Below are 19,293 nucleotides of genomic sequence, written 5' to 3' on the forward strand. Positions count from 1 at the left end.
TGCCACCTCCCTGCCACCATCACAGAGCCCCTAACGGAGAGGAGGCAGATGCTTAGACCTAACCCCTGCTTCTGGGGCCTGGGGCTCAGGGAGGGTAGTGTGGGTACCATCTCTGCACCCACTGCAACTCTTATGTGATCCCATGTGAACCCTCACTCCCACGGCTTCTGTCCCTCTCTCCCAGGGCTGGTGGCTCACAGAGAACGAACAGATTTAGGGACCCAATGCAACCTTTTAATTCCAAGCACAGTCCCCCTCCCAGCATGATCACACACACATGGAAAGGGAATGCCAGGGTCTGGGCAGGAACAAAACCCAGACCCGGGCAAAAATATATATATAATTATATACACATACATATCTGGAGCGGAGGGAAGCTGGGCACGTGACTGGGCAGGGCAGGGAGTCAGGTGAGGAAAGCAGCAGGGGTGCCCCAATAAATTACATTCTGTAGAGAGCGTGGTGGGGGGTGCATGGGTATGGGCGGGGCTTGGGAGCCAGGACTCTCAGAGACGGACTGAGCCTGCCTCCTGGGAGGCTCAGGGCCTGGGCTCCTCTGGTCCCTGGGCAGGTGCTAGAAGGCACCCTGGCTGGCTTCCCCGAGGCTGGTGGCAGGCCAGGCATGGTATAGGCGGCATCTCCACTCTAAGCCAGGGCTTCTGGGGAAGCCATGGGGCTGGAGTAGGAGGCTTCAAAGCTTGGGGGTCACAATAGAAGACAGGGCAAGCTGGAGGGTAGGCAGACAGCCCTGTGGGAGGCCCCGCTGGAACCTGCTCCTGCCAGTCAGAGAAGCAGGAGGCCCAGGTGCAGGGAGCTGTCGGAAGGGAATGGAGTGCTTGGGCAGGCGGACACAGGGTCCCAGAGCTGTCCCTACCTGGCCTCATCCCACCTACTGTGCAGGACAGATGACAGTCTAACCACTTAGCACACCCTTCATTTCTCCTCACCTGATTCTGGGGACCTTCGTGTGGGGGTGACAGGCAGGGAGAGGGTGCAAACTTTAACTCTGTGTGTGCTGGGCTTGGCTGGGCAGTGCGGACCAGGGACAAGAGAAGGAGGCCCCGGCCCATCGTGGGGAAGGAAGTCCAGGCCTCACGGCTCTGGGACTGCAGAGGCCGGGGCACCCCCTCGCCCTGAGGAATGGAACCCACTCTGCTTGTGCCCCGCCTCCCACTGCTCCTAGCCCACCAGGGGAAGAGGACGCTTCGGGGTCCAGTGGCCCCAGCTCCAGAGCCCTGAAGCAGCACAGGAGAGGGGCTGGTCGTGGAGACGGTGGGCAGGCGGTCAGAAGAGGGAGGCCTTCTTCTTGAGCTCGTTCCGCTTCCACAGGGCCAGCTTGCCGAACTCCTCGGGAGACATGGCAAAGACCCTCGAGAAGTCCTCCGCAGACAGGTGCCTCTGTGAGGGGACACACAGGCAGCTCAGGGTGGGGGCTGTGCCAAGGACTAAGGGGACACAACTAGAGGCCCAGGTCTTCTCCCCACCAGAGAGGAGCCACACTGGCAGCCCCACGCCCCAGGGCCTCCCCTGCCTACCTCAAGCCTCATCCGATCTACGCCTGGAGGCAGCTTGGTTCGCCCCTTGTTGGTCACCACCAGCATTTCATAGGGATAGATCTGAGGGGGCAGGGAGGGCATCTGAGGCTCAAGAGAAGCTCCTGTCCATGTTTCCCCCTCTCCTCCCCAGGCCCCCTGTCCACTTGCAGAGGCCACTGGAGTTCATGCCACTTCTCCATCCACCTCCCGCAGCTCCCCTGCTGCCACCCGGACCATCTCCAGGAGGACCCAAGCGCATCCAACTTGCCTGGCCTCACCCCCCCGCTGCCCACCCCGCTGTGGCGGTCAGGTCCCCTGCCCTCACCTTCTGCTCCAGCACACAGGGCAGGGAGTTCCCCCGGTCCATCCTCCCCCTCTGGCCCTCTCCGTTCTGGGGAGACCAAAGCCGCAGTGAGCCAGAGTGGGGCAGGGAGACCTTCCCAGCCTTACCCTGGGCCTCTTCGGTCTCCTCCAGCTCACTCCGCGGCCCCACACCCCCCTTCCCCCACACTGCCAGGTGCCCGGCCCTGGCTCCCGGCGCTCCGCCTGTTCCCCTCCAGGGCACTCACCTGCAGGCCTGTGGGAGATAAGAGTGTTGTTCAGAGGCCAGCCCAGGTGGGGCAGCCTCCACACTGGGCAGCTCAGCAGCCGCCACCTCACGCAGACCCCCACCCGCAGGCTGCCCCTTCCCCCTTCTCCAGCCGCTTCTCACCTGGGCTTCCAGCCTCACTTCCTGAAGGGCTGAATTCTGTCGACTGTAGCTAGGAGAGGACACAGAGGGATCAGAGGAAGCTGAGGATGCTCCGCACCGGTCCCCTTCACTCTGAAGGCCTCCCTGTTCCCCCGCGCTCAGTCCCCCAGAAGCACCCTGCATGCAGCCTCTCCCACCAGCCTGTGACCCTGAGGCCTTACCCGGCTCAGGGTGGTCCTGCCATAGGAGGGGAGAGAAGACGACTTGGACGTCCCTGGATGCAAGGCTGGAAGAGAGCAAGAGGCTCAGTCCCTCCAACCTGATGGTCTTTCCCGAGAGGGCTGCCCTGCTGGCCTCCCCCACCAGCTGGGCAGAGACAGGGAAGTCAAGGGGGTCCCAGTGCGCTCTGGCTGGCTCCCAGTTGCTACCCGTGGACTTCAGCAAGCGACACAGTGCTGGGGTTGGTGATCTATCTAGATTGCCCCCTCCCTCCAAATACCCAACTGGACCAAAGTCTAAGTGTGAAAATCCAGAGCCAAAGTGGAGGCTTGCTGTCATGAAACAGGCTTCTAGGATATACAAATAAACCTAAAGTCTAGCCAAAATAATTGAATTATTATTATAATTTAACTAACACTGTTAGTAAACCAAACAAAAAAAAATTATTTTGTGGTACTGGGGATTGAACCCAGGGTTGTCCTACCATTGAGCTACAACCCCAAACATATTTATTGTTTATTTTGAGACAGGATCTTGCTAAGTTACTGAGGCTGCCCTTGAACTTGTGATCCTCCTGCCTCAGCCTCCAGACTCACAAGAATTACAGGCATGTGCCACCACACCCAGCCAGCAATCAAATTTTGAACATCCGATGTTATACTACAGAAGCCATCAACATTTGGGTACAGTTGGCTGGAGGTCACGCCAGCAGCCAGCCTACTTCACATTTCTAACAACTTACACATTTCATAAGACCTCGAAACCAAGCACCGTGGATAACAATTCTAGAAAAATTGTTTTCAGTAATGTTCTTTGCTAGAAAGAACTTCATAACTAAGATTCTTAGCTTGAATGGATCTCAAAGCTCCTTCACTGGGCTGGAGGTATAGCTCAGTGGTAGAGCAGTTGCCTATCATGAGTGAGGCCTTGGATTCCAGCCCCAGCCCCACCTCCCCAAATGTGCTCCTTCATCCCCAATTACTGGAAATAGCTGGCATTCTATAGCAGTTGTTTTTTGTTCGGTTGGTTGGTTTTGGTACTAGGGATAGAACCCAGGGGCACTTAACCACTGAGCCACATTCCCATCCCTTTCTGTTTTTTATTCTGAGACTGGGTCTAGCTAAGTTGCTTAGGTCCTTGCTAAATTGCTGAGGCTGGCCTCAAACTTGCAAATTCTCCTGCCTCAGCCTCCCAAGTCAGCTAGGCACGCACCACCGCAGGCTCTATGCAGATTATATGCTATCTATATTGCACACAGTATATATACAGGCTCTATAGGAGTTGTTTTGACAGGTATTTTTGCTTAAATTTGTTTAGCCTCCGGTTGGCATAGGAGAAGTGGCTGCAGGGAACAGGCTGTGCTTCCACCTGGGGATTCCTGAGGCCATGTTTGTGGAAGATGGAGATTCCTTCCTGAAACAGCCTGAGGAGCAGACTGCAGATACAGTACGGAAGAAGCTGGTGAACAGTACCAAATGTATACATTTATGGAACTCAAACTTGCTTAAAAGAAAAAGAGGCTAAAAGGTCAGATTCCTGAAATTAAGCAGACTTTGGAAATTCTAAAATACAGGCAGAAGAAAATCCTGGGAGACCGGATTCTTCCTAGCAGATAACTAGTACTGCAAAACTTCACTCCTCCTACTGAGAAGGTTTGTGGCTGGGGATTATAAAGGAAGACCAGCTGCTGGCTCTGGGTCACTCAGAAGGCTCATCAGAACATTGGATGCCATCACCAGAGACGCTCAAGCTGCAAACCAGAATATCTGTTGGATCGTCATTGTCCTCAAGACCAACTTTGAGAAATCTCAGCTGGCTGCCCTCTGGAATAATCCATTTTTTATTTATTTGCATAGAAATTCATTCTCATTAAATCCCTGGCTGTTAGCACCATCCAGCAACTATTCTTTATTCCTCAGTCCCAACAGATGATTCGGCTGGTTCCTCGTAAATCGAAGGCAACCAAATGAGAACATGGATTTATATTGTTCAAAGGAGAGAAGAATGTCTCTTTTCTTAACAAGATGGGAAACCGGGACTGGGGTTGTGGCTCAGAGGTAGAGCGCTTGCCTGGCATGTGTGAGGCACTGGATTCAATCCTCAGCACCACAAATAAATAAAGTCCATTGACAACTATCAAAATGTTGAAAGAGAGAGAGAGAGAGAGAGAGAGAGAGAGAGAGAGAGAGAGAGAGAGACTGACAGAGTCTCAGCTTGGCCAAACTTCTGCCAGACTGCAGAACCCTCTCTTATGCCTGTTGGTGCATTTTCTTCCTCCCTCTTCCCCCCACCCCGTACCAGGGATTGAACCCAGGGGCACTCAACCACTGAGCCACATCCCCAGTGCCCCCCACCTTTTTTTGTACTTTTATGTTAGAGACAGGGTCTCATTGAGTTGCTTAGAGCATTACTAAATTGATGAGGCTGGCTTTGAACTCAAGATCCTCCTGCCTCAGCCCTGCAAGCCGTTGGAATTACAGGTGTGCGCCACCACACCTGGCTGGTGGGTGCATTTTCCTATAAAATCCAGGGCTATCAAAGAATCCTGCTCAGTCAGTTTAGCAAGAACACAGGCTTCCCCAATGCCTGTTCATCCTCCACTTCTGGTCAGGCTCCTCACCTGCTACCTTCCCTGGGTGATGTCTGGTCACCCTATTCTGTCTCTAAAAAGAATCCTGTATGGTCAAATTAGCCAGAATTCCCTTCACCCTGATCTTCCTTCTTAGTCATTTTCTAGCCACTGACACCCTGCTCCACCGCCACCACACACACACACACCATGCTCCTTGCTGTAAGCACCTGCTTGCTCACACTGCATTTAGAGTTGAACCCAGTCACTCTCCTCCACTCCAAGATCCTTTTGCAAAGGTCTTGATACCTATTATGAGGGTCCTGAGTAAAGTCTCCTCCCATGCTTAATAAATAAATAAACAAATACATATGCATGCATAAATTTGTTCAGCCTCGGTAGATTTGAAACTGTAAGAAGCTATCTTCCTAAAAACATTCTTTTATTTTGTTTATTAATTTACTTATTTTTGCTACTGGGAATTGAACCCAGGGGCAATCTACCACTGAGCTATCCCAAGCCCTTTTTATTTTTTATTTTGAGACAGGGTCTCCTTATGTTGCCAAGGTTGACCTTGAACTTGTGATCCTCCGCCTCAGCCTCCCGAGATGCTGGGATTACAGACCTGCACCAACACGCCCAGGGGGGAACCTAAGGATTCTTTTTGGACAAGTTTAGCATCCCTAATCTGAAATTTTGAAATTCTTTAAAATTTTGAAATTCTTCAAAAGCAGTTTTAGGTACAACATCCAGGCATGACATCTCCAGAAGAAGAAGAAGAACTAGTTTCTCTTTGTACCTTTTTTATGAGAGTGGTCACACTTTTTTCCAAGGCAAACTCCCCCTCACTTTGTGTTGACCAGAATAAACTCGAATGCCCATTTCTAAGCAAATCTTGACAAGGGAATAAAAATACCGTGATTATTATTTTTTTTTCAGTTCTTCAAAATTTTGCTGACATCATGCTTATAAGGTTTTGTATTTCGTAGCATCATTTCTGATTTCAGATTTTAGGATCAGGAGTGTTGAGCTAGTAAAGTTTGTACAAATACTCCCAAATCTGAAGGGGAGGGAATCTCCAAAACTTGAAACACTTCTAGTCCCAAGCATTTAAGATAAGAAATCCTCAACCAGTGTGGGAAATCATCAGCTTTTGAAATCACCATTCATCCCTGAAGCGCTGTGCACTCTTGCAGTAAGTACACATTTATACCACGACCAACTGGTGCCATCTCAACCTGCCAAACACATAGGAAGATTTTTCACTGCAAATCACTTCTAGATGCTTACCGATATTTTGTGCTTGTTTGTTTTTTTTTGTTTTGTTTTGTTTTGTTTGTTACAGGGGAACTAACCCAGGGAAGCTCTACCACTGATCCACATCCCTACTCTTTTTTTTTTTTTTTTTTGAGACACTAAGTTGCTTAGAGTTTCGCTAAATTGCCAAGACTGGCCTCAAACTTGTGATCCTCCTGTCTCAGCCTCCTGAGTAGCTGGGATTACAATCATGTGCCACTGTGCTGGGCTCTTTACTTATGTTTGGAACTGACAGTTCTGAGGCTACCATTAGTCAGAAAGGCATGCCTGTCATGCTTCAGAACTGTTAAGGGTGATCAAATATGACAGTAACCTACAGAATCCCATGACCATGGTTCATGCACAAGTCCATGCTGAAAGTGGCGTTCAGGTAGTAGTTGGCTATTCGACTTCACAAAGCCCAAAAGGAAGTCACAAGCTCTTTTTCGGCTGAGCAGAAGAACCTGGTAGAACACTGAGGGCACATCCAACCTGGAGCATCCTTCTGTCTACCCCTTTCTCCAGCCCTTGACTATTGAGTGCATGTTTTCTAAGATGCCTTTTGGAACTTCTCACCCTGTGCTACATCCTGGGCACTCTCCACATCCTAGCCACGTGTCACTCTATAGGTCCTTCAATTCCCAGTCCCAGGGGCTTCTCCCTCTGTTCATCAGAACTGCCAAGCGGGTAGCACACACCACCCAGAATCCCAGCAACTGGAGAGAATGAGGCAGGAGGATTGCAAGCTCAAGGCCAGCCTCAGCAACCTAGTGAGGCCCTAAGCAACTCAGCAAGACTCTGTCTCTTTTATAAAAAGGGCTAGGGATGTGGCTCAGTGGTAAAGCACCCCTGGGTTCCATCTCCAGTGCCAGAAAAACAAAGGGTCACACCCCAGAGCCTGTTGTCGGTCACCATGGCTGTACCTCGAAGCTGTCAGACACCCACTTGGTGGCCGCAGCCGCCTTTGTTTGTAGCTCCCGCTCAGTCCCACCCCACCACCCTGGCTCCTGGATCTCCTAGAGGACTCCAGTTTCTTACCTCCCCACAGCCAGGGCCTTCTCAGCTTCTCCCTGTGGTCAGGCACCTCTGCAGCAGTGTGCTGGCCTCCCTGGCCCTCGGCACCTGCCTTACACACACTAATCTTGAATCAACCCAACCTCTGCCCTCCTACTGCCAGTCATGGAGGAAGAACCCCATACTGTGGATCAGCAGAACTATCGGGGTAAGCCACGAACACTGGCACACACCTGTGATCCCAGTGGCTCGGGAGGCTGAGGCAGCAGGATCACAAGTTCAAAGCCAGCCTCAGCAACAGAGAGGCACTTAGCAACTCAGTGAGACCCTGTCTCTAAATAAAATACAAAATAGGGCTGGGGATGTGGCTCAGGGGTTAAGCACCCCTGGGTTCAATCCCCAGTACCACCGCTCCCCCCAAAAAAACCCAGCCATCAAGGTAAAACCTTGCACCCTTCCCTGATCCCCTCACCTCACACAGAAGCACAGCAGACAACCTCAAGTCCTGAGCTGGCCTGTCCCCACAGCTGTCCTCACGCCTCAGAGGAGGGGCCCTCCAGGCCAGCCCCCCACATGCCGCGGCACCGCGCCCTTCCCATGCTGCTCTCAACCAGCCCTCCCACTGGATCCTAACTGAGGTGTCCCCCAGGGCAAAGCCCGAGCGCCCTGTCCTTCCCTCCTCCACCCACAGTCTTATCTTCTCACCAATTCACCACCTCCAAGCCGAAGGTTCTCACTCTCCTAGTGCAGCCGAACTCGGTCCCTGCTTACACGCTCTTCAGGACATTTCAAACCCAACCCTCCTGAAACCAGGCCATTCCTCTCCCTGGAACCTACCTCTTGTCATCTCAGTTCTGAGTCTGTCACCCAGGACTTAAGACAAGCCCTACTCCTCCCTCCCCACCCCACAGGGCATTCCACCTCCTAGGTCCTCCTCTGATCCGTCCCCCCTTCCTGGACCCATGCAGATCTGCAGCTGCTCCTACTACTATGGTTTGGGTACAGTCTGAGTGTGTCCCCTAAAGCTGTGGTGCAATCTAATCCTCATTGTGAGGTGCTACAAGATGAAGACTTAATCCAGCCATGAGGTGCAGAGGTGGCATCTTTGGAAAGTGATCAGGATTAGATAAGTCATCAGGATAGAACCCCCATGATTGAATCCTGAAGGTTTTATAAGAAGAGGGGGAGAAACCAGACAGACACACAGACGCACACCTGCACCCCCCGTCTCTTGTCATGTGAACCCTGTGCCACCTCAGTACTCTGCAAGCAAGATGTGAGCCCCGAAACCTCTAGAACTATGAACTAAACAAACCTTTTTTATTTATAAAGTTAGCTACCTCAAGTATTTTGCTAGAGTGATGGAAAGCTGACTAACACACTCAGATGACTAGAGAGGGTGACAGATCATTTGTAAAGATGGCTGGGACCATCAATGCCTATCCTGCCTGCCTTTTGCAACACAACCCTAAGTTCCTTGCATCAAGAGGCAGAGCTTATCTCCCCTCCTTATGTCTAGCTGCTTCATGACCTGCTTTGGCCAACAGAAGTAATGCTATGTGGCTTTTAGATTAGCCTTTGTGAGGAGGCCTGGCGGTTCTCATTTTGGGGTCCCCAGGTCTCTCCTCTCTGTAGTCACCATGCTCTAGGGAAGTCCAGGCAAACCTGGGGTCACCAAAAGCCCAGCACTCAAGGCCCCGGTTCGCCAGTCTCTTGGCCTCACTGCGTGCTCCTCTGTGCTCTGCAATCCTGGCTCCTGGCAGTTCTCTGAGCAGGCCAGGAGGCTCCATGTCCCTTCCCATGCCTGTGCACTGTTCCCAATGTCTGCGATGATGGTCTTCCTCACTCATGTGTCTGTCTCACTGTCTCACTCTTTAAGACACAGGTTAGCCACCAGGCCCTGTCACTGTCCTCGCAAAACCCCAACTGCACCCTCTGTCCCAACACCTGCCACCTGTACCAGAACCCCAGGTTCCATGTCAGTTCCCCATTGACCACAAGCTCCCAGAGGATGAGACGGGACTTCTTCACTTGTGATATCCCGGTACCCAGGGCACGGCAGACCCTCGGTTAGTGTCGGTTAAGTGAAACAAAACCTGCTGACCCACACCAGGTCCCGCACCTTCTGTGTCTCACAACTCAACATTCAACTGCAGTGCAGGCCGGGTCTGGCCAGGTGGTTCTGAGCTGACCCACACCAGGTCCCGCACCTTCTGTGTCTCACAACTCAACATTCAACTGCAGTGCAGGCCAGGTCTGGCCAGGTGGTTCTGAGCTGACCCACACCAGGTCCCGCACCTTCTGTGTCTCACAACTCAACAGACAACTGCAGTGCAGGCCAGGTCTGGCCAGGTGGTTCTGAGCCCCTTCACGGCACTCACAGGTATGGAAGGGTGTCCGGTCGGGCAGGGAGCGGGTTTTCCTCCGGATAGGCAACGACTTTTCCATCTCTTCTTTCAAGATCAGCTTTCCCAAGTTGGAAGTAACCTGAAGAAGGAAAGTGGAAGATGAGGCTGAGACACAGGTACCCATCTCTCACCTCTGCAAGGCCCAGAGTGTTTTCCCAGGTGGCTGGGTTGTGCCCTGGGGCCCAGGGACTCCCTTGTTCTTTCCCCACAGCCACATTAGGTTCTTCAAAGCACTCAGGTGAACTCTGCTGCAGTGACTTCCCTGTCCCATGTCACTATGGCCAAAGCCCAAGCCCATATCAGGGGTAGTAGCCTTTCCATGGCTCCCAACTCTCTCCCCTTCCCTGGGCCAGTCGCCCATCTCTCCTTTCTCTTCCCCTGGCCTGCTGATCCTGCTGAGCCTGGTGCCGTGGGCCCGCCCTCCTCGGTGCTTTAACATCCCCCTAGAGCAGCTAGAAGTCCCATGTCCCTTCAAAAGCAGCACGTGGAATCCCGGGAAGAAGAGGGATTTCTCCTGGTTCGACAGGGATGCTCTTCTGCCATGAACCCTGTGGACTAGCTACAGGACCAGAACCTCGGTCCCCCAGAAGACGAGGGGCCACGAGATGCTACCTTACTGAGCTCCTCTTTCTGACGCTCCCTGAGCGCCTTCATCTCCTCCCCAGAGTCGTCATCTTCCTCCTCCTCCTCTTCCTCTGCCCCCCTGCGAGATGCCTTCCTCTTCCTCCACTCGGTCTCTAGGAGACAAGAGGCAGCGCAGCCAATCAGCCAGGGGTCAACAAGCGTGTCTCAGAGGCTGGCTCTGCACATGGCACTGGGATGGCTCTTGATGAGCTACAAATTCTTTTTTATTTTTATTTAAATTTTTTTAATTTGAAAGAAAAAAAATTTTTTTTTTTTTTGAGATGGGAGTATTGCACATTGTCCAGATTGGCTTCAAACTCATGAGCTCAAGCAATCCTCCCTCCTCAGCCCCCGGAGTAGGTGGGACTAGAGCTTGTGTCACCAAGCTCAGAACCATAAATCCTTTAAAAAAATAAAATAAAGGGAGAGCTGGGTGCGGTGGCACATGCCTGTTATCCCAGAAGCTGGGGAAGCTGAGGCAGGAGGATTGTGAGTTCAAAGCCAGCCTCAGCAAAAGCAAGGTGCTAAGCAACTCAGTGAGACCCTGTCTCTAAAATAAAATACAAAATAGGGCTGGGGATGTGGCTCAGTGGTTGGGTGCTCCTGAGTTCAATCCCTGTTACCCCCCAAAAATAAAATACAGGGGCTGGGAGGTGGCTCTGTGGTAGAGCACTTGTCAAGTATGCATGAGGCCTTGGGTTCAATCCCCAGGACCACAATAAATAAAAATTAATAAATTAATAAAGTAATTAATTTAATTAAATAGAGGCTAGGGGTGTAGCTCAGAGGTAGAGCCTGTGTTTAGTATACACAAAGTCTATCTCCAGCACCAAAAATAGTAATAATAACTCAAAAAAATAAAAAATAAAGCTGGGCACAGTGACACATGCCTGTAATCTCAGCAAATTGAGAGGCTGAGGCAGGAGGATAACAAGTTTGAGGCTAGTCTTAGCAACTTAGCAGTCCTTCAACAACTTAGTGAGACCCTATCTCAAAAGAAAAATACATAAAAAGGGCTGGAAATGTAGCTCAGTAGTAGAGCACCCCTGGGTTCAATCCCTACTACAAAAAAAAAAAAAAACAAAAATTCAAAGTAAGAGTAACATTTCCTCCCCTTGCTGTGACGCTGGGTAGAAAACAGACACAGGAGGCTGGGTGCTGTGGCGCACGCCTCTAATCCCAGCACCTTGGGAGGCTGAGGCAGGAGGATTTCGAGTTCAAAGCCAGCCTCCGCAACTTAGCAAGGCCCTAAGCAACTCAGTGAGACCTGTCTCTAAGTAAAACATAAAAAGGGCTGGGATGCGGCTCAGTGGTTAAGTACCTCTGGGTTCAATCCCTGGTAGGAAAGAAAACAGGGATTGAAAAAAAACATGGCTTAAATTCCTGGAAACAAGTCCTCTCGTTTATGTTTCTCTCTTCCAGAACTCCTATCACAGGGCCTGGGTCACAGCAGAAGTTTAAGAAATGTCTATTGAGTGACCAGATCAATGAAGGGAACAGGGAGGAATGACCAACCGTAGTGCCACAGGGGAGCAGGGGCAGGTGCTCAGTGGGGTGGGGACAGTTCACGTAGGTCTAAAAGCCACAGGGCATGGGGTGGGGTGGGGTGGAACTGGGTTCACGGCCCTTTAATAGGGACCAAGATGGATTAGTGAGGAGGGGTCCCAGCCTCCCCTCTCCCAGCTTTTCCTACCCACAACAGCCAGCGACGGTGGGCATGGCCAGTAGTCGGTTTCGATCTTGGCCGGCTGGTTGGGGTCAGGGGGCTGGGCTGCGGGGAACTTGGACGACTCGATGATGTCCTCGATGAGGTGCTTGCTCTGAGGGCTGCCTCCCATGGACTCTGCCGACAGAGGCCAGAGTTGGCACCCACACAGCCCACCCCACCTGGCCAGTGTGCCCCCAGCTCCCGCACCTCTCCTCTCACACCTGTGAGCTCCTGGATATAGAAGCAATGGATTGCAAGGAGCACAGGACAAATATCACATGATGTCATGAAGGGTGAATCTCCTGTCCCCTCCCAGGCACCCCTCGGCACACGCCATGGCCCCCCAGCATGTGGCAGGAAGGGGGACCCTGGGAAGTTGGGGGACCCTCACCTCTCTGCTTGTAGATGGGTGGTTTCTTGTAGATGTTGGAGTCTGGGCGGGTGGTCTCTGTGACAAGGAACAAGAGCAGATGAGAAGGGAGGGAGACATGCTGATGGCAGGAGACGCTAGAGAGTGGAAACAAGTGGAAGGGACAAATGGGACAGGACCAAGAGCCCAGACAGAACTGGAGGTCCTGGACTGACCCTCAGGGGGGTTGGGGAGGAGGGAAACAGGACAGGCCCACTGTCATGGCAGCTCTGCCTGGGTCCTGATATCCTGGGGTCCAGCCAGGTCGGTGGTGAGCTCACATCCCCAAGAGCAGGGAATTGAGAATAGGGGTTTGAGAAGAAGGGAAGTGACGAGGAGAAGATGCAGCCGTGTGGCCACCACACCTACCAGGGTGGTGGAAGTGGGGCAGGCTGGTGCGGGGGGTTCCCGTGGTTCTCGGGACTGAAGCTTGAGAGATGAGGCCAGGGGTCCGGCTCTCTGCCCACACCTGCAGAACAGAAGTGTGCAGCTTCCAGGTCCCCCACCTAGCCCCTAGGGCCCACAGGGACACCTCTCACCTTTCTCCCTCTTCCTACCCAGGCAGCCCACATCCCAGCCCCAGAGCGACGCTGTGGCAGAGGAAGGGCATTCAAGGACTCCATCTGCCCAGGGAGAGTGTTACACGAGTCCTGGGTCAGACAGACAGATGGGCACAGAGTTGGCCAGCGTCGGGCTGGGATCTGCTGAGTCTGTCATCCCCGGTACTCTGCAGAGCTCAATCTGGATATCTGGGGGGAGGGGAGCTGGGGCCCCATCAGAGCAGGGCTGGGCAAGTTTCAGGGTGGGACAGACTCACCTCTGGCGATGGTGGGGGGGATGTGGATTTGGGCGACAGAGAGCGCTGTGAATGGAGAGGGGGCTGGTCAGAGTCACAAGGGTGGGATTCAACCCTCATCCCTGGAACCTCAAAGGGGCCACTTCATCCTCCACCCAATTCCACACACTTCCCTAGCCCACTCTCTTCTCTCTGGGATCCTTGCCATTTCCAAGCTCGGGCTTTCCATCCTTCTTCCCAGTGTTCTCAGGACCCAGTCCTGAGTCTTTCCATAGGAAGCATGAAGCAGCCCGCCATCTTGGAACAGTGTGCTCGGTGCTCTGAGGGCCAACTGCCAACCAGCTAAGGCCCTGTCCTCAGAGCCTAACAAGGAATGGCAGGGACAATGCCATCAAGCACCCAGGAAGGAAATCTGGGCTCCCTGGCCAGATATTTAAATCTCTCTCCACGGTCTGGCCCCAGTTCACTGCTCAGCCATGACCCTGTCCCTTTCTTAAATACAAATGACAAAGTACCTGCCCATGTATTGCCTCAGGCATCTTGTGGGTGGACAAACAGAGCTATCTGTCACCTGTGTGTTACAGGAGGGGAAACAGAGGCCCCAACCTCATAATGGGCCCTGAGTTAGGACTTCCAGCCTCTAAGTTCAGAGCTCCAAGCTTTTTCTACACATTTTGTTCTTGCTGCTTACTCACACCCTTTTCCCATGCAACCCCTCTCTAAGACGCTGCTCAAGTGTGGCTTCCCCAGCTCTCTACATGTGGTCCCCCCAGCTCTCTACATGTGGCCCCACCCTAACCTTGAGCTCTGCCTGCTCTCTGCCAAATGCTGGTTGGTCATTCAGGTCGATTCCATGATTCCCACCTGATTCCCAAGCTCAGTCCCTTTCTCCTTGGGTGAAGTCTGGCTTCCAGGAAAGAGGACCCAGAGGGATTCCAGTCACCAGCCAGCGGGCTGGGGAGCCAGTCCCTAACCCCACTCACCTCTCTGCTTCTGGGAAGCTCCACATGATCCAGGAGGGAATAGGTAAAGTGGGGCTCATAGATCATGAGGTCAGGCCTCTCAATGTCCAGGATGGCCTTGTCCTTGGGGATGGCAGCCAGGTCCTTGTAGCCCAGTACCTGGTTATCCATCTTGGCCTGAAGTGAAATGGGGTAAATGGAACAGATGTGCTGGAAGCCTCACCTAGGGCACCACCCTTGCTGGCTGGGCTTAGTTTGTTGCCAAGAAAGTGGGCAGCCATTTTAGATGGCCACTCTCACAAGTTGATAGCTCATTGTTTTAAGTTTGGGGATACAGATAGTTTTAAAAGACAGGATGGTCCTTTGACTAGCATTTTGAGTGCAACAAGGCTAGACCCTGCCAGGGGCAGTGGGGAACCTTCCCTGGCTCTCTGGCTTCTCTCCACCTGCCAAGCACCGGCAGGACCAGCAGTGGGGGCCTGTGAGTGAAGCGAAGCGGGTGCCGCCCTCCCTCCTCCCGGCCTGCGGCTGCTGGTGGCCGACAGGGGTACTCACCACGATGCTGGAGGGAGAGCCGGGCACACTCGAGTCTCGGGAGGAGCTGACGCTCCCGGGGGAGGTAAGAGGTTGCTGGGGAGAGCGAGAAGGCGGCCGAGTGGGCATGTGCGTGGGTGCGAGGGCGGGGGCGCGGGTCTGCCCTAGGCCTCTGGGGACCCGGCGTGCTGCGCGGCGGGCGGCCACCAGGTGGCACCCTCGACTCCCGAGCTGGCCCTCGCGGGCAGCCCGCCCCCACCCGGCCCTGCGCCCCCTGCCCGGGCGGGTGCAGCCCGCGCACCTTCTGCAGCCGTTCCATGCGGCCGGAGCTCGCCACGCCGCCGCTCACTCGCAGAGGCCTGTGCGCGGCGAGAGGACAGGGCTCAGGCGCGGCCCGGCTCCCGCAGCAAGGGCGTCCCCCCGCGCTGTCGCATCCTCATCCCTCGGCGACTCTCCAGGATGCTGACCGCGAGGCAGGTCTGGAAGGACAGGGAGGGCGGCGCCAGGAGGGCCGTTAGGCTCGGGTCTCCGCGGCGCTGGCCTCAGCTTTCCGTTCCCTCGGCCCCGACCCGGCGCGCGTGCGGACCCGCCGGCCGAGCGGACGCGCTGCACTTGTTTTTGAGCCATTGTTCTCCGGCTCCAAAGGAAATGACGGCAGGGGTCAGCCGGCTTCCCTGTGCCGGGTGGCCTTTACATCCCCTGCGCGCTCACACCTGCCGTGCCCTGCCCCCGCCGGAGTCCCGGCTTCTGGCCGCTAGGCCCACTCCCTGTCGGTCTCCTTTCCCCATTCTCCCGGGGATGCTCTAACGCAGAGGGACTTAGTCATACTCAGGAGAGAGTGGACGCAGGGCAGGAAGGGGCTGTGGAGCCAAGTGCACGAGGTCAGGCCACTGGCTGGAAGGCGGCTTGCCCCAGAGGGAGCCCACACCCCCCACCCCCATTCCTGGTGCAGCAACCAGTCCTCCTCGCAGGCATTTGGTAAGGCATCCTCGGGCCGAGCCACATCCCTGCTCCCCCAGCAATTCCCCCCACTCCCTGCACTGGACCCCTTAACACGCAGGGAGTCTCCAGCCAGGTCCAGGGTGGTAGTGGCAGTGCCAGCAGAGCTGCCTATCCATATGCTGGCAATAAGCCACAAAATGAAGAGAGCTGTCAGCTATAGAAAGTACAAGGAGGTTAACGTGGTAGCTACAAGCATGGAACTGCTCTTAAGCCAGGGTGCCTCAGCTTGAGGAACTCTGCTACTCTGGATGCTGTGTGACCTTGGGCAAGTTATTTACCCCTCCTGTGTTTCATATTTCTCATCTATATAACGAGGAGTAGTAATAATCCCTGAGTCACAGGATTGCTATGAGTATCATGTAAGTAATAAGAGTAGAGTGTGTAAAATATGATACATTCCATGTAAAGGAGTAGCTATTATTAGTTATACCTCCTCATGGACTGATGACTTAGGGGGGTTTTCTGTAGCCCTTCCTGGCAACAGTCACAAAGGACTGAGAGGGGCTATTGGTGCCCCTAATCTTTTCACCTGTACTTTGTATCAGGCCATCCACCAAACCACCCACCTGCCACACAAGCAGTCCTTTTTCCCACTTCCAGGCCTTAGTTCACATCCTGGCACACCTCTGCCCACATCTCTGCCTCCCCAGTGCCACCCAAGCTTCCAGGTTCATCTGCAAATCCCCTTCCCCACTCTTCTAGACCTCACTGGCAAACCCATCTCTGAATTTCAGTGGACCTAAAAAAGAGCCATGCAACTAAGCAGTGGATCACACGCTGCCTGACTCCTAACTCTGGAGGGCAACAACGACGAGGAGAGCTGTCTCATCACCACAACAATCCTATATGGTAGACCCATTCTGCAGATGAGGAATCTGAGGCTCAGAGAGGTAAAAAGACTTGTCCAGGGTCAAGGCACTCAAAATCACTCTTCTCAGCATGGCCTAATTCATGGTGTCTATTCTGTGTTCCATGGGTACAGACTAGAATCTGCTCAATTTCTCAAGTCTTCTTGGAATCCTAGAACCTCCAAGACAAGACTCTGGCCACCTGACACACACTAGGCATCTGGTTCTCAAGGAATGACTCCCATTTAGCCAGGCTTGCCGGTGCATGCTTTAATCACAACAACTTGGAAGGTTGAAGCCAGAGGATTGCAAGTTCAAGGCCAGTCTCAGAAATTCAGTGAGACTAACCCCAAATACCAAAGATTAAAAAAGAGAGAAGACTCCATTCCGAGCCTCATCCTCCCCTTGTCTTCTTAGTGCTCACTGTGAGACACTTTTAACTAGGTGTAAGCAACGAAATCCATTCTCGTACACTTTAGAAAAGCTGTACAGTCTTCCCACTCTGCTCTGATTTTTACTATTGCTAATAGCTATTGTCACAGGAGCTATACATTTGGCTCAGCCCTAGAAGCAAATGCTTATCCATCCCCCGCCCACCCACCCGGGCATGTATTGTTTTATCCATCCACTCAACAAATCCTTTCTGAGCACCTATTCTGCACCAAGCACAGCATGATGCTCTTTGATGAGCCTCAAGGAGAACAGGAAGATGAGTCAAAGCAACTTAGCTGCTGTTCCAGAAAGAAGGCATGACTGCAGATAGCTCCAGTGGAAGATAGAGAATCACATGTGCAGGAAGACAGCACAGACCAGGAGGAGACAGGGAGAGAGATTACTCCTGCCTGGGTATTGGCTGGGGAAATAAGGTTCCTTGGAGGAGGAGGTCAAGTTTGAGGTCATCCAAAAAAAAAAAAAAAAGAAATTTTCACAGAGAAAGTGACATGAGCACAGGTGGAACATGGGGACACAATGGGTCTGTCTAGGGGATGGCAGATATAGCTAGATGGTCCAGCTCGGGAGCTTGAGATACTTTTGGGACAGGAAGAGGATCCCACACTGAAATTAGATTATGTTCTATGGGAAAGAGGGATCATAGAAGTAAAAACTTAGTTTTTTTTTTAACCAAAGAAGTGACAGGATCCATACACTGTTTGGGGGAAATGACTCTAGCTGCAGCCCTGGAGCTGGACTGGACAGTCCACAGGGAGAACAACAGGGAGCCGCGGTAGTATTTAAGCAGAGGATTGTAAAGGTCTAGACTTGGGCAGGGGCTGAGGACTGGAAGCAAGCAAACCAGGAAACCTAGAGGCAGCTGGTGTAGAGCAAGACTGGACCCCCCAGGGGAGGGCAGGCGCCATCCAGAGACTGGGAGGGGAGGGGACAGGTGGAGGTGGCAGGAAGCAGCCGGCAGGCAGGTGGGAAGGTTCAGGAGGAAAGCAGCTGGGTGGGGCTGGGCTGGGAAAGTGGTTTGGGAGTTACTTGCCTGGGGTGGTGGTCTGAACCCAGTGACTGCTGGGGGAGAAGGAAGGTCAGAACAGCATTCCAAGAAACACTTTGGGACTGGAAGAAAGAAATAGCCAGGGAGGGCACAATCAGAAAGGGGATGGGAAAGGAGGTGGCCAGCTCCTGGGCAGGGAGTGTGTCTAGTGATCCTCTGTGTCTTTAGCACACTAAGTGTGCACTCCACGTTGAGACGGGGGACGGGAGGAGTGCAAGGGCTCTGAAACCCGACTGCCAGGGGAGCCAGAGGCTGTTGCCATGGGGAGGGAGGGTGGGGAGAGGTGCCAGAGTGATTTCCCTCCAGTTCCTTGTCAAGGCCCTGATGGCCTCCTGGTTTGGGACGACAGAGAGGCAGGGCCTGGCCAGGCTATATGCCAAGGGGAAGTGGCACTTCTAAGCAGTGCCCTAGCAGGACAGGAGGGTGACTTTGAAAGAGGCAAATTGCATGTTTTTAAGGGAAGGAGAGTCAACCGTGATGGGAGGCAGCAAAGAAGGGAATGCAGAGGCTGCAGCAGCGAGGGGACTCTTGGCGGAGCAAGGTGCCAGCAGGGAGAAAGGGGATGGGTCTGTGCCCAAGCGGAGCACTGGCTTTGGAAGAGAGCTCACGCTTCCCTCAAAGGAGAGGAAAGGGCAAGAAGTTGGGTAACAGGGACACAGGGACATTTAGAAGGAGCCAACCAGGAGACTTGTATTCTCCCAGTGAGACTGAGAGAGGTTCTGTGCTGATCTTGCAGGTAGCCTAAGGCAGCAAGGAGAGTTTGGAGGCTCTCTCTGAAGAGCAGGTAGAACTGAGCTCAGCGAGGGCCTGGTAAAATGGGTGGCTTAAGAGTGTTTTGGAGCCTCCAGCTAGGCCTGGAGGTGGCCCTGGTGCCCTCCCCTAAACACCATGTGCGGGAGGGCTGAGGGGGCAGTGGCTGTCAGCCAACAAGGCATCAAGGTGGCAACTGCCCAGGAAAGGAGTGTGGGGAGGGGTCAGGGTAAGCCATGTCCCAGGGCACACATGTGGTCAGACACTGAGACCCGCACTCACATGTGCACAAACACCAGGCCGTGGGCATAGCCCGTGGGAACATGAGTCCAGATACTGATGGTCAGAGTAAGATTTAATAGGTGGTGTGTGCCAGGCACAATGGCACAGGCTTGCCCTGCTCCTCAGAAGGCTGAGGCAGGAGGATCCC

The 19,293-nt window shown here is 53.4% G+C and overlaps 1 protein-coding gene across 1 annotated transcript; it reads right to left on the reverse strand.

Annotated features, from left to right (window-relative positions):
- Nucleotides 1-264: 264 nt before the first annotated feature.
- On the reverse strand, nucleotides 265-15,342 carry Dmtn (dematin actin binding protein). Its single transcript, XM_026397497.2, has 14 exons — nucleotides 15,067-15,342; nucleotides 14,253-14,408; nucleotides 13,291-13,335; nucleotides 12,843-12,942; nucleotides 12,456-12,512; nucleotides 12,050-12,199; nucleotides 10,345-10,469; nucleotides 9,706-9,811; nucleotides 2,448-2,512; nucleotides 2,248-2,296; nucleotides 2,105-2,112; nucleotides 1,861-1,926; nucleotides 1,536-1,616; nucleotides 265-1,398 (listed from the first exon to the last, which is right to left on the reverse strand). The coding sequence occupies exons 1-14, from the start codon at nucleotides 15,082-15,084 to the stop codon at nucleotides 1,285-1,287; spliced, it is 1,140 nt and encodes a 379-aa protein (XP_026253282.1). The 5' UTR covers nucleotides 15,085-15,342; the 3' UTR covers nucleotides 265-1,284.
- Between the last annotated feature and the right edge of the window lie 3,951 nt (nucleotides 15,343-19,293).

Source organism: Urocitellus parryii, chromosome 14 (genome assembly GCF_045843805.1).
Source record: "Urocitellus parryii isolate mUroPar1 chromosome 14, mUroPar1.hap1, whole genome shotgun sequence".
Classification (NCBI taxonomy): domain Eukaryota; kingdom Metazoa; phylum Chordata; class Mammalia; order Rodentia; family Sciuridae; genus Urocitellus; species Urocitellus parryii.

Excerpts from the sequence above, each read along its gene's own strand:
- Dmtn (XM_026397497.2), bottom strand. Across the intron at positions 12,513-12,842 it reads GCCCCACTTCCACCACCCTG|AGACCACCCGCCCAGACTCC; the intron begins GTAGGTGTGGTG and ends TCCTTGTCACAG. Across the intron at positions 9,812-10,344 it reads AGAAAGAGGAGCTCAGTAAG|GTTACTTCCAACTTGGGAAA; the intron begins GTAGCATCTCGT and ends TTCCTTCTTCAG.